Here is a 13,973-nt window from a genome sequence, read left to right as displayed (position 1 = left end):
CGCCGTGGGCGTGGTTTGGCGGCCGTGACTGACGGATCCCGCCGACGGGGGGGCGGGGCCTCTCTGTGCAGACAGAGACGCACGTGGCCGGCGACGTCTGCACGAGGGAGCAGCAACAAAGAGCAGCCAGTCTGACTCTGGAGCGGAGGGAACGGACCAGGGCACAGGGCATCTGCTGGGCGCGCACACACACACACACACACACACACACACACACACACACACACACACGTACACGCACGCACGCACGCACTTCTTTCTCAGGAAACCCCCCCTCCCCAAAAAAAACCACGTTTGTCACCAGCTTGTCAGACACTTACAAACGCATTGCAGCTTTGGAGAAACATGAACTACAACAGCTTGGTCATTTTAGGGGTTTCACGACTACTGATTTTTCCTCCACCCAGGTCCCCCCCCACACACACACACACACACACACAATAGTAGTCGACTAGTCGTCTTTTACCGAATGTGTGAGAAAGACGCAGGGAGAGGAGTTCAAGATTCAAGATTCGACATTCAAGGGTCAAGATTTTTTATTCGTCACTTACATATACATACTTTCATCCTTATATGCAGTGAAATGTAATGCAGCGCACCCGGTGATAACGCACAATATGTCCTAGGAAAAATTTCTTTCCAATAGACCAACTAACTGACTCCTAAAACGTAATACAGTAAGTCGAATACTTATAGAATAAAATGAAAATATATAGAATAAAATAAAACACAATAAAAATAAAATGGAATAGATAGAGGGAATATGCTTATGTATATGGACTAGGCAATTATGTATATACAGATATGTGCATTAAAGTGGCATGTGAATAGAGTGAGGTAGTGTTTGGGATAATACAGCACAGTATACAACAGTACGGCGCAGCAATACGGCATCACAAACAACCCTGAACAGTGACACAGTATGCGGTACAGTATGCTACATATAGTACAGTGGGTAGTAGAGCCTATGTGTATGGCTCAGTGAGGACCCCTGGTGAGGTCAGCATTCTAGGCAATCTCGGTCTATCGGTCCGACGACGATTTCGCTTTTTATTCGCTTTTTTTTTTTTTTCTCTCTGATCGTAGACGTCGTGTCTCAGCTCCAACTCCATTCTCGCGTCTCAAGTTGCTGCTCAGACAGTAAGCAGCGACGGAAGAGGAAGTCTTGGCCTGGATATCCGCTGGCTACACTGGAACCCCAGAAATTTTGGCAATTGTATTTCGTTAATGAAATAAATTAGGGGAGCATAGCCGAATTAAGATATACATGTAAATACACATTTAGTTAAATTATTGTAATAATAAAATAATTGTGTATTGTAAATCTGGTGACATTGACAAAAAAAATGTCGTCCACGACGAGTCGACTGCTGCCGACCTCGCTTACAGTTGTCAACTAGTTGACTAGTTCGTGAAAGCCCTAGTACATTTACAGGCATTCATTTTGCACAACATTTAATCCAAAGCGACCTACTATAAGCACATAGGTAGAAAAGCCCATGCGTGTACATACACACTGAAGTTATTGCAGTGAACCTCGTGTGATATATCCTCCCCCATTTAGATGTGTGTGTGTGTGTGTGTGTGTGGTGCGGATGATGAGGGCACAGAGAGAGGGAGAGAGAGAGACAGACAGACAGACAGACAGATAATGGGGAAGTGCCGGACTCCTCCCTGACCACAAACCACAGCAGTTAGAACTCACAAGACGTGCGGCTCCATACCACATGCGGGCAGACCCATGGATTACAGAAGTGAGGGAGTCACCGGTGAATCAGCAAATCATGCTTCTTTTTTCTTTCTTTCACACTCTGGTCCCTCTCTCTCTCTCTCTCTCGCTCTCTCGCTCTCTCTCTATCCATTTCCAACAACGGCCTAGTGTATATGTGTATATCTCTACTTGTCTGGATAGGTGTCACTCAGTCACACTTGCTGACACAATCGCACTCTGTTCTTGGAGCTCACATGCTCGGGCTCCAGCCTTTTTACCTGGTAGGTTCTTCAAAGGAAAAGCACCAACAGCAGCGAGCAGAAGTGGAAACAGCCGGCAGTAGAAACAAAGCCCTCTCTTGTAGCCTCCTAATCATAACAGACACCGCCTCTCTATTCAGGAAAATGTTGGTTTCTCAACCTGCCGCCACACACTCATTCACACGCGCGCACCCACACACACACACACACACACACACACACATGCATACATACAACTGAGTGCTTTCGGCCTCGCACATGGAGCAGAGTGTGGACAGAACGGGGTGGGGATCAGGTTTAAAAACAGCATTGTTGGACGAGCTCAGAGCAGAGCTTATCAAGTCTGCACACAGCTTATGTAAATGGTTTTAAGCTGCCATTTCAACCAGCCCCCTTTTTATCAACAGTGTCTCCCCATACTGTCGCCACACACAGACAAGCTGTGCCCCTGTGTGGTGTGTGTGTGTGTGTGTGTGTGTGTGTGTGTGTGTGTGTGTGTGTGTGTGTGGGTGTGTGTGTGTGTGTGTGTGCATGCTTGCACGTGTGTGTGTGTGTGTGTGTGTGTGTGTGTGCTGCATGGCCAATATCTGCCTAGTAACTACGGACAGACTGTCACAGATTCTCAAATGCCATTTTCGACCAGCACATTACACAAACACAGACACCCTCCGACACAATCGACACATTCACACCACGAATGTGAGGCTGAAAATTGGACGCTTTTGTCGTCATGGCTGTATTGACAACTAACTCACGTGGGACATGGCAGGCTGTGGAAAAGGTACGGGGAGCCTCATCCTCATCCCCAAACACAAACACACACACACACACACACATAAACATACATACACTACATACAGTATATACAAGCCAAACCATAACAGAGAAAAGAAGCTGAGGGTGGGCAGTGATACCCGACACCTCCCACCCACATACTCCTCTGTAACTCCTCCCTCGCTTTCATTGAAAACATGAACCTTGACATACTAAGGAGGACAAACATTTCACATGCACATGGACCCGCTTTGCGCCTGTCTTTTTTTAAGGGCGGCATGACCAGAACATGTTTCGTGCGAAGACTCCAATTTAAGGGAAAGGTGGTTTGGTTTCTTTGGTGGTTTTCCGTGAGTACGTGGAAAGCGTGTTTGTCTCAAGTTCATTGTCTTTCCACAAGATACACTGGCTGTCCAACGGGGCCGCCACAAAAGACATTTAGGACATGCGTAGCACACAACAGGCCTATATGTTGTTTTTTTGCTATAGCCTTTTTGCAATTGACCAAGGTGTCCAATTCATGTCCTGCCTTAAGACTGTTCTCACGTTAAAAAGGAGACAGGGGGATAAGCATTCTGATGTCAAAAGGCATTGATTTGATTATATGGTTTGATTCAATTTCCACATCTATCAGAGTGCGCTGGGATTTCAAACTCCGCCCCATTACACACTGTATGCAAATGATATGCAAATTGTGTTGAGCATTCAACACAGCTTTGTCTTTTGTTACATTAGGATGATACGTGAGTATATCGCAGTTTGATCGAATCTTTGTGGGGAATCATGGTATCAGTATTCATTATGATTTGTCATTGTTATTGTAATGTCTCTCTATGGACGGGAATCATTGGTATGAAATAGCAAGATTATTTGGAATGAAGAGGGGCATTGGGACAAAGTGCGATGTCATTTTTCACACAGGTAGCACACAAGTCAATAAGGGAACCACAGCATAGTCAAGAAAATGTCACACACAAGCATACGAACACCTACTTCACCTTAGTTTTCTATTATTTTATTCTAACCCTAAGACGGTTGGTAGTATGGTAATTTTGCGAGGGGTGGAACCGAATCTATGCATCACAATGTTCGACAAGGTTAACCGCCTTTGTTATTCGGGGCAGGTCTATTGGTTTCTGATATTCCTGTAAACAGTGTTTTTCAGAATTGCTTTCTACCACTCCCGCCTTCTTCTGCTTCCGTCTTTTCCACTTGTTTTTTTTTTTATGTGACTGTTTTAAATGGAAAGGCAGCAGTGAATTAGTTTCAAATACTTTTGATTGGGCTTAGCTCGGCCTTCTCTCTCCCTACCACGGATAAACACAATATTGTAGTGCGCCGGGACGGACTGTCTCAACAGCCATCTTCTAGGTTCTGGTTTTCCATGAATCTAATGATTGATGTCAACAAGTTCCCTTTGAAAAACACACACACACACACACACACACACACACACACACACACACACACACACACACACACACACACACACACACACACACACACACACACACTCAATACCAGTGTTTATTTTCTACCAGGCACATCCAGTAGTGCTTGGGGATGTGTATAACGTTGACATATTGGGGGAATATGTTGGAGCTTGTTAGGCCCTCGAGGCCAAACCAGCAGGGCCTATAAACATGGCCCCTAATATGACTGTTTGGAAGAAACATGTTTACATGTTACACAGAGGTCTGGCGCTCTTCAAAGTGAAAAACCCCCCACTGATCTAGTTACAGTACATTATCTAAGAAGTCTTTTTGATGTGTTTTCAAAATGACGCAATTTGTCAATCGGACCATAAAGTGATATGGCCTCTTAAACCGATTGTTTATTACCGTAAAAAAAAAGAAAAGAAAAGAAAACAGGTGAAAAAACATGTATCTCTCAGTCTTGGCCACAATATGGACACATCCAGATCTGTTTGTTGCCCCGCTGTCGCCGCCCTGATGTGTTTGCTTTTTCATCAACACAAGGGAATGCACCCCGCCGCCAGATGAAGAAGCCTTATTGATGGGGCTAGTATTACTTTCGAGGTAGGAAGTCTATACTTGTTTTGTTCCTCCGATATCCCTGGTGGTTTCCATCTTCAGTCTTTCTTAACTCTGATGCTCCAGACTTGGGGTTTTTTCGTTCTACCTGTCCTTATGATGTTGTGGGTACATTGATGTCCCAACCTTTACTAAGAATTCCTTGTGAGTTAAAAATGTACTTTCCAGATAAACATATTTTGCTTCGTGCTCCCTACAGCGTTTTTCAAAATCAACTCGATGAGAGATACGGACATGTAAGAACTTGTTTTTTTGTTGTTGGCCTTCTTTTTAAGACGAGCCATGTCAGCGTTATATCTACGACTCATTTGTGCGAATTACTCAATAAAATAGTCGTGTACTTGTGGGCAGATTACGAGCGTGGTGTGTAATAAAGCGCCGCCCACGCCCCGCTGTGCGCTCTAAACCGGAGGAGGGGCGGCGCGGCCGGCCAACGGCGACGCGTCTCCGCACCGGCGACGTCACCCGCGTCCGCCCCGGTTTGTGACGTCACCCACCACGCCCCTTACTAAAGAAGGAAACAAACAGCCAGCTGGAAGGACAGAGAGAGCGAGAGAAGGGGCGAGAGCGATAGCGGGCGACGTTAATTCCAGCCATCTATTCGGAGTCGGCGGATACACCGAGGAGGAAGGACGTTTTATTCCCCCACCGGCCCCTCAAGATACTCAGAGAACCCAACGGCGCCAACGACATTTTGTTCCTCTTCTCCAGGTGAGGGTTTACGCGGACGAGGAAGGTTTAGTGGGACGGACACCGGGATTAAACAAAAAGATCCCGACAAAGCAGGACTCATCTTTTTTTTTTTTTTCTTCCTTCCTTTTGGTCGATTAAACCGCCGATTCAAATGTCAGGCTTGTTATTTTTTATTTCTGTTTTTTTTTGTTTTTTTTTGTTTTGTTTGTGGTAAACAACCGTTTCGCTTGTCGGGAGTTGCCTCTACCTCCCGAAAATATCACAAGCCTGCGAACGTGACTGGTCTGGTCGGGAAACGAGGCGGGGCGCCCCCTAGCGGCGAGAGCTTCGGCTCTTTTTGTGTGTGTGTGTGTGTGTGTGTGTGTGTGTGCGTGTGTGTGCGTGTGTGTGTGTGTGTGTGTGTGTGTGTGTGTGTGTGTGTGTTGTTTTTCTTCCCCCGGACTCGGTTCTTGACGAGTCACTCGGCAAAACACAACAAAACCAAAAAAAAAAAAAAAATAAGAACCGCGGAGTTCTCGCTTCGGTGTAACGCACCCGAGTGAACGGTGGACGACGGCCACAGCGGTCGACCGGCTCCCGGGTGTGGATGGCGTTCTCACGAGAGGGTTTAATTCTGTCAAAATGGTTTTTTTTTTCCACGTATGTAGGCGGGTGAACGGCGAACGGTTCGCAACGAGCGGGTCGTTCGCCCGCCTCGCATTACTGCCAGCGGCTGTTATCTCTCTGCATGGCCCCGAGCTGGGGGATGGGGACCAAAGCGAGACAAATCGTGAATTTATAATGGTAAAAACACCGTTTCGCTCCGAGAGGCGGTGTTTAAAAACCGACCCCATACGGAGAAAACCCACAGCAACGATGCCTTGCGTTGTAATAGTAACGTAATAAACTTCAGACATCGGGGATGATTGGGGATGGTAATAATTTGGACCTACTCATTCATTGTCACCGTGTACTGAGACATCCCACGTATGATATACAGTACGACACGTACCCACAGCCACTGCGAGCGACCACAGACTTTATGCTTTATGGTGCTTATTGTCTGTACGACCGTGCACGAACCCGCACCGAGACACGTTCCCCGGACACGAAAATGTACTTCAACGAGACTGTAAACACGGCGTTAGTAGCGAAATATCGACCCGGGCAGTCGAGTGGTGTGGACCGTGGTCGGGAGCCGGAATATGAGCTCTACTCGGTGTTTTTCGACGAAATCGAATCGGTCGATTCGTTGAAAACGCCAAAGTGTGGGAAACACTCGTCGTTGGCCTTGTTTTTGTTGTTGTTGTTTTTTTTTTTTTTAAGATGTTTTTCTGAAAACAGCGTCGCTAAAGGGAGAAGGAAAAAGCTGTGGAACGGCGTCCAAACAGGAATTGGGAGAAATGGCAGACAAAGGAGGAAACAAAGGGAGATACAAAAAAAGATCCCAGTCGAGACTGTTAACACATTTCTCAATATATGTATATATTGTCCTCCCTGTCTATTCTCATCTGTTGTCCCGGGACATTATATCGTTTTGAACGCACATATTAATAACGGTAACACGGTTCTTTAGTCCATTGTTTGGAGGTGGCCATTCTGTTGTCTGTTGCTGTGACTCAGTAGTTTTTAGCTGTAGCTTGAAATACGAGCTCAGCCTTTGGTTTCTTACAGGGAGAATGTCTTTTTCTGTAGTTTACGGATTAAACTACCGGTGACTAATCCATCCCTTTCCTTTTAGCAACCATCCACTATATGACAACGTCATGTTTTTATTTTGTGATGCGTTGTAATGCCCCATATAAGCGTATGATCATGTTTATGTATATAAATACACAGGATATATAGTCCACCTTCCAATCAATAAACCATTGTTAATGATTTATTCCTGAAATCCTACTATTTTGTCAGTTGGTCCTGCGAGGCCTCGTGGTGAATGATTACCTCAGTTTATACTCCCCCAGAGCAGAAAGCCCCTAACTTCCCTCTATAGTATTTCTGGGAACACACGGGGCCAGCAACGTGTGTGTCGATTATTTGGGTCTTTTTGCCCGCTGCCAGTACCGAGTACACAGTACGTATAGTGCTGAAGGTTGAGGAGGCGCGTGATTGACAGGTGGACCCTGACATCAGCCTGTGACAGCTGAGCCGTTCTGCCCCATTGTTCCATTGTGTGCTGAGGACAACCCCGAGCCGTGGCCAGGCTAGTAGACAGTGCCCACCGCCCTCCTTGTCAAGTCTTGTTTTTAGACTCCAGGCCATGTCATATTTTTAAGCCCCATGTGAGAGAGATTTTCCACAACAACCCCACAAAAGGACAAATTAAGATGCATAATGCATGCCATCTCTAAAGTAAGAATAGACGACACCGCCCTTATTTCCTGTTGTCATGAAAAATAAATACGGCCAAGTCTGTAGCATGACCACACGTTGTCCCAGAGCACCTGCTTTGCATTTCTCAGCAGAAAGACACGTGACGCAGTGGGAGAGAAGGGCTTTGTGGGCTTTTCCAAGGAAACCCTTTGTTGACACCCAGTGGTCGGACCCACTCACAGGGGGTGGTCCTCAAGATTTTAACAGACCTTGTTTGTCTATTGACAAGGGCAGGACACCTTGAGTGAACCAACAGTGTTTGTGAGCAAACTGCCCGGCCTCTCCCGTAACATTCAGTTTGCCTGTTTTTTTGGTTTTTTTTACTGCCCTGTTGTTGTTGTTGTTGTTGTTGTCGTTGTCGTTGTCTGTGAAACCGGCCTCGAAGTGGCCGGGACCTATGCAGCTGTGTGCGGCATACAAGTGTAATGTGAGATCACTGCTGAGTGTGCGCCTTGTTGTCTGTTCTCTTTTCATGTGTGTAATCATGTTGGTGTCCTGTGCCCTTTGTTTTATCGGCAAAGAAGACAGTGTGCTTATGTGGCTGTGTGTTCATCTAGGTGTGTTGTGTACAAAACTAGGTGTTTTGTACGATTGCCTGAGTCCTGACGTCTCCCATTGCACAACTTCCTGGCCCTGTGTTCTGTGTTTCAGCAAGCATGGGGTACGACGTCACAGGACTCTGTCACGTTTCCCCAACCTACGGCCAACGCACTCGTGTTCTGGGAACATGTATGTTTGTGCGCGCGCATGTGGTGGGGGCGGGGGGGGATTGGGAAAGTTTTGAATTACCTCCATTCCTTGTGTGGTAAGAACCGGCAAGGCTTGCCTTTTTGTAAACGCGCTACACCCCAAGCTCTGTCTGAAACCTGTCTGTACGCTTTGTCCTCCACATTTGTCCTGATGTGTTTTCTGTGCTCTGGCTGTAACTCTAAATCTGTGCTGTTTTTGAGTGAGTGAGTAAGTAAAATAACTTAATGGCTGTGAATGAGGTTTTTTTTTTTTTTTTTTTTTTTTTTTTTTTTTCTTTTGTTTGTAGACAGGAAGGAACTCTGACCCCTTTGGGGAGTGTCACTCAGCGTTATTTGTGGTAATCATGATGCATGCACCGTCACAAAAAGCTGGGGTTGGTGACGTTCGAGCTCACAGCCTTCTTTTGTGTTTTTCTCTTCTCCCTTGATGTGGTTCTGATAACTGTCCTCTGTATATCCAACCTTATTTCCATGCCATGAAGCAATGGAAACCAAATAAGAATAGAAATGAGAGCCATGCTAACTGCTGTCAGAACCGTGGAGGGGTGGTGGCGGGTTTTGGGGCAACACAACCCAGCTTCTGCCAAGGTGCTGAACAGAACAAGGGTTTGTTCTCTAGTGGTCCTGCAGAGAAGTGCCCTCATTTGTTACTGTGTTCTGACTAACAAACAGCAAGTTCCTGCTACATTTCCATGTTGGAAGGGTCGCTGCTCTTATCTTGTTGTCTTGTCTGTCAGCCACAAGCGCTCTCTGAGCTAGGTTGAGCGGAATACCATTTTCCTGTGTGGGCAAAAATATAATTTTACCAAGATACAGGCATGTATACACTCCCTAATACTAATACTATCTAATGAGTTTTCCCATGTGTTCTCTTTTTGTGTTAGCAATGGCCCAAGAGACTAACCAGAGCCCGGTGCCCATGCTTTGTGCCACTGGCTGTGGTTTCTATGGTAACCCCAGGACCAATGGCATGTGCTCGGTATGCTACAAGGAACACCTGACACGACAGCAAAGCAGCGACCGCATGAGCCCCCTCAGCCCCATGGGTAAGAAAACACACACTCAGAATCACCGCTGTCTCATTCCTTAATTCATAAATCATATATACTCTCAGCCTTTTAGTCTTAATTAGAGGGTGTTTCTCTTTAACAGATAATAGTGTAATTTTGATTCTTTACTTTGTGGTATTTTCTATACAGCATCTTTGAATACGCTCAGAAGATAGAAACCATGGGCATTTAAAAAAAGGAAATCTTGGAAAATCCTATTTTTGCAGCTAATAAATAAAGTCACCCAGTGCCATGTATTTATGGATGGCGGTGCGAAGGGCGAGCACGTGGTGGATATAGACTTATATTCCCAGCACCCCCCCACCCCCACCCTCCTCTGTTTTTCCTCTCCCTGTAATGGGAGGCAGCTGCTTTTTTTATGACGCTACATGAGGTCGGGTGCTGCTCTCCATAGCCAAACTGTTTTGTCAATTTATGACCTGTCAACTTTTTTTTCCCAAACAAGACATTATATTCCCTGTGACAAGTCAAGTTCATTTGCAACAAGACATTTACGATTATGGAAAATGATGTCATATCGCTGTCATCTTTCTCAATCTGCTTCTTAGTGCTTTCATGACAATTTTCCTTTTTCGTGTTGTCTCTGTCCTAAAGTGATATTTCACCCGTCTAATGGTTTGAAATGTCCTCTCTCCCAGGTTCTGCTGGCAGTCCCACCTCAGAGGCCTCAGCCATCCAGAGACTAGAAGCCAGTCTAGCCAAGGTTGATACCACTCCGGCATCTTCGCCAGACATGTCTAGGTCGGTGCTCTATATGCCTGTCTGATTCGATGCTTTGCTTCTTATTTGTTTTGTGAGTGAGCTGCTACCTCTTATCGTCCCCGACTCATGCACACCTCTCCCTCCACGCCCGCCCTCAGAACTATTCAAGGATCTCTCCCTGTGACTCAACAAATGACAGAGATGAGCATCTCCAGAGAGGACAAACCCGAAACCTTAGAGCCTGGTAACACACACACACATTTTGAATCACACACAGACTGCACTCAAATAGAATATTTACACACGCGAGTAACACACGTGCACAGACACGGGTGACTTAAGGCAAACCTTGCTACTGTGCGAGCCAGAGAGGGTTTATTTTTAATGCAATGCTGCATACTGTAGATCCAACTGCAGGTTTTGCATGGTGCCTTGAAGACAGAGGGTAACTAAAAATAAGCCTGTTTAAAAATACCTCTCCACCAGAGGGCATTCTTAGATATGAGTTGCCTGTCAGAGCTCTCTCTCAGATCGGCGCACTGTGTTCTGCCATGTGCAATGGGTTTAACTAAAAGCACCCAGAGTTACAGCCAAGCACATTAGTGCTAGACTCAATATCACTCACAGAAATTAGTTAAAAAAAAAAAAACACAGGAAGAAAAATGCATTCACTCAAGCAGAACACAACTCATTAGTGTTATTTTTTTCCCTTTCACTAACTTTGCCTCCCCTCCTTTCTTTCTATGTAGTTGTTAGCCAGCCTACCGCTTCTAGCCCCAGCACTGTTGCTTCTTCTAGCGGTGAGGACAGCAAGGGAGACACCCCAAAACCCAAGAAAAACAGATGTTTCATGTGCCGCAAAAGGGTTGGCCTCACAGGTAAGCAGCCTTACGTTATGATATATCTTCAGCCATCAAACTCCCAAGTTTTTTATTTATTTATTTATTTATTTATTTATTTTTCCTCATAACCCCTTGGCTCAGTTCACTGTCCGCTTGCACCGTCCAACCTTCTGACGTGACAAACTTGTGCCGCCAGGGTTCGATTGTCGCTGTGGCAACCTGTTCTGTGGCCTCCACCGGTACTCCGACAAGCACAACTGTCCCTACGATTACAAAGCCGAGGCCGCCGCCAAGATCCGCAAGGAGAACCCTGTGGTGGTGGCTGACAAGATCCAGAGAATATAGAACCACCCTCCCGGGACGATAACACCGAGACAACGGCGGCAACAACAACAGTGACGATGACAAAACTTTTGACAAAGACTGAAGTGCGAGTGTGAACCTTTTGACATGAACACTGGCATTTGTGGGCAGGAGAGGATAAAAAAAAAAAAAAAAAAGGACTCTTTGAAAACAACAGCCTCGAGAAAATAAACAAAAAGTGAAGAAAAAGAGAAAAGATCCTGTCTGAGGGCGATGCATGAATGATCACTTTTCTCTTTTTTTATTTTATTTTATTTTATTTTATTTTATTTTGTTTTATCCTACTTTTTTTTCTGTGGTGTGTCTTTGCCGCTGTTCAGTCCTTTCATTAAGATTATATATATATATATATATATATGTATATGTATGTATATGTATATGTATATATGTGTGTGTATGTGTATGTCTTATGAGCAGCCCAGGGTAACTGTCCAGGATGCGCTGTGCTCCTCTCTCACCTAAATCAGGCGCCATTTTGTGCCAAACTGTCGGCGGACATTTTTACTTCGACCTTGTCACACGTCAAGAGGCCAGCAGGTCTTTCCACGCGTTCAGATCACACGGCAACCATCTCAGTTCTCATTCAACAAAAGCTCTATTTCTGCATCCTGCTAGCGTTGGAAGCATGCAGAACATTTGGAGAACCATATACCTAAGTCCCACTAGTGCACAAGGGGCTTAGCTAAGTCGTCTCTATCTCTGTCCTTCCTAGCTTTACCTACCTCACGGCTGCAATGTCAAGCTTTGCTGTCTTCCCTCTCTCAACTCGTTTTCATCAGCTTATTCCACCGAGCGGGAACGTGGCGCTCTCTGGTCGTCGGCCTCAGCAACTCTCCAAACAGCACAGGAAGTGTTGCCTTTCTTTTTATTTTTATTTTTTTCAGAGGGTTTGAAATGTGACGCGGTAATTTTCCGTTCAAGGTTCAGAGGTACAGAAGAACACAGGGGACAAAATATTTTCTCCACCTTTCGCTCTCCGAAACCATAGACTTTGCGATGGATAGAATGGGTGAGGGAGGTCCCCGACTAGTCTGAGCTCAGATTGTAATCCCCGAAGCTCAGGTAGGATGAGGGCCATGTCTGCTGATCCTTGCGCAGTTTCCAGGGTGAGGCTTGGGGAGAAAGGGGTGCCTTCCCCCAACCCCAGCAGGTCTGTTGTATGGGTAGATAGTACATTATGTGAGGCATGGACAAATGCAATACATGCATGGGTAAAATGTCACCTACAATAGTGTGTAAAGGGTCATCTGAATGAACTAGGCATCACTCACGTAGTGTTTTGGTCATTTGTACCTACTGAGAGACAATTTTTTGTTTTTAAATTGAAATTCTGTTTCATTTCCCTTTTTTTTTTTTTTTTTCGTTTTTCCTCTTCCATTAGCATAGTACTGATGTTAGCACATGTATTCAGTGCATTTGTGGAAATAGGGTATGTGAGCCATGCAATGTATTTTATTTTATTCTTTGTTTTGTGTATGCGCTAACAAAAGGTTTGTGAAACACAGGTGTGTGTGTGTGTGTGTGTGTGCGTGTGTGGGTATGATTTTTAGATGGGTGTGTAGTCCCCTTTTTGTCTGTGAAACTACCCGGTTTTAACAGCACATGTTTACAGAACTACAGGAGCATGCCAGAGCTAGATTTCTGAAAACTAATAGATACCAGGATAAGATGTAACTTCACTTGTCATCTCTCTATCAGCTATTGGTCCATGTGTTTGGCTGTAGAACACTCTAGAGATGTGTGTGCGCGCGCGCACGTGTGTGTCTGTGCGTGCGCCTGCGAGCGAGAAGTTTTATTTTCATGGCTGCCTGACACATCGAGATGTGTGTACGTTTGTGACTTGTGTTAACCCCCTTTACCCCCCTGTAAGGATGTGAGTTTTTTTCATTTAAAGCGAGAAAACAAAAAATGTTATGTATCCGTTTGAGTTTTACCTTTTGATTCTTAGTTATATGCAAATTTGTACAAAAAAAAGAAAAACAACAAACTGTGTTGATATTTATGTATTACATATAATCTTGCTATCCAGCATTACAACAGAATTGTATCATGTAAATAAAACTATGTACAGAGAGACATTACATGACCTACCGTGGACTCATTTCTTATTAGCGTGGATTCCTAGCAGTTGAGGTTATTTAATACAACCGAGTTTACATATTTAATCTGTGCCACGGGCTTGTGTTGTACACAGCCCAAGCACAGACTTGTTGCCCCCCTCCCCTCACCACCACCACCCAGTCTCACCTCGCTCACCTGAGACGTTCTGACAGGAGCAAGATTTGTCAGTCCGGGCTCGAAGTACAGAACGTACCATTTATGTTTCGGGAGACCATGTGCTTTTCCACCAGCGGAGAGTATTTGGGCAGATGGCGTCACGCAGACAGCTGCTCTTGACAGCTG

General features: G+C 45.3%; 1 protein-coding gene across 2 annotated transcripts; it reads left to right on the top strand.

Moving 5' to 3' along the window:
• Nucleotides 1-5,356: 5,356 nt before the first annotated feature.
• On the top strand, nucleotides 5,357-13,645 carry zfand5a (zinc finger, AN1-type domain 5a). Of its 2 annotated transcripts, none has more exons than XM_080003544.1 (6): nucleotides 5,357-5,510; nucleotides 9,478-9,639; nucleotides 10,302-10,404; nucleotides 10,524-10,609; nucleotides 11,115-11,243; nucleotides 11,404-13,645. In XM_080003544.1, the coding sequence occupies exons 2-6, from the start codon at nucleotides 9,480-9,482 to the stop codon at nucleotides 11,550-11,552; spliced, it is 627 nt and encodes a 208-aa protein (XP_079859670.1). In that variant the 5' UTR covers nucleotides 5,357-5,510; nucleotides 9,478-9,479; the 3' UTR covers nucleotides 11,553-13,645. The 2 variants fall into 2 exon arrangements, with proteins under 2 accessions (XP_079859670.1, XP_079859671.1); XM_080003545.1 differs by having other exon boundaries at nucleotides 11,349-11,456.
• Nucleotides 13,646-13,973: the final 328 nt, after the last annotated feature.

The sequence above is a fragment of the Zeus faber genome (assembly GCF_960531495.2).
Source record: "Zeus faber genome assembly, chromosome: 7".
Taxonomy (NCBI): domain Eukaryota; kingdom Metazoa; phylum Chordata; class Actinopteri; order Zeiformes; family Zeidae; genus Zeus; species Zeus faber.
The sequence above is the reverse complement of the archived record's forward strand: the minus strand, read 5'-3'. Positions and strand labels throughout refer to the sequence as shown.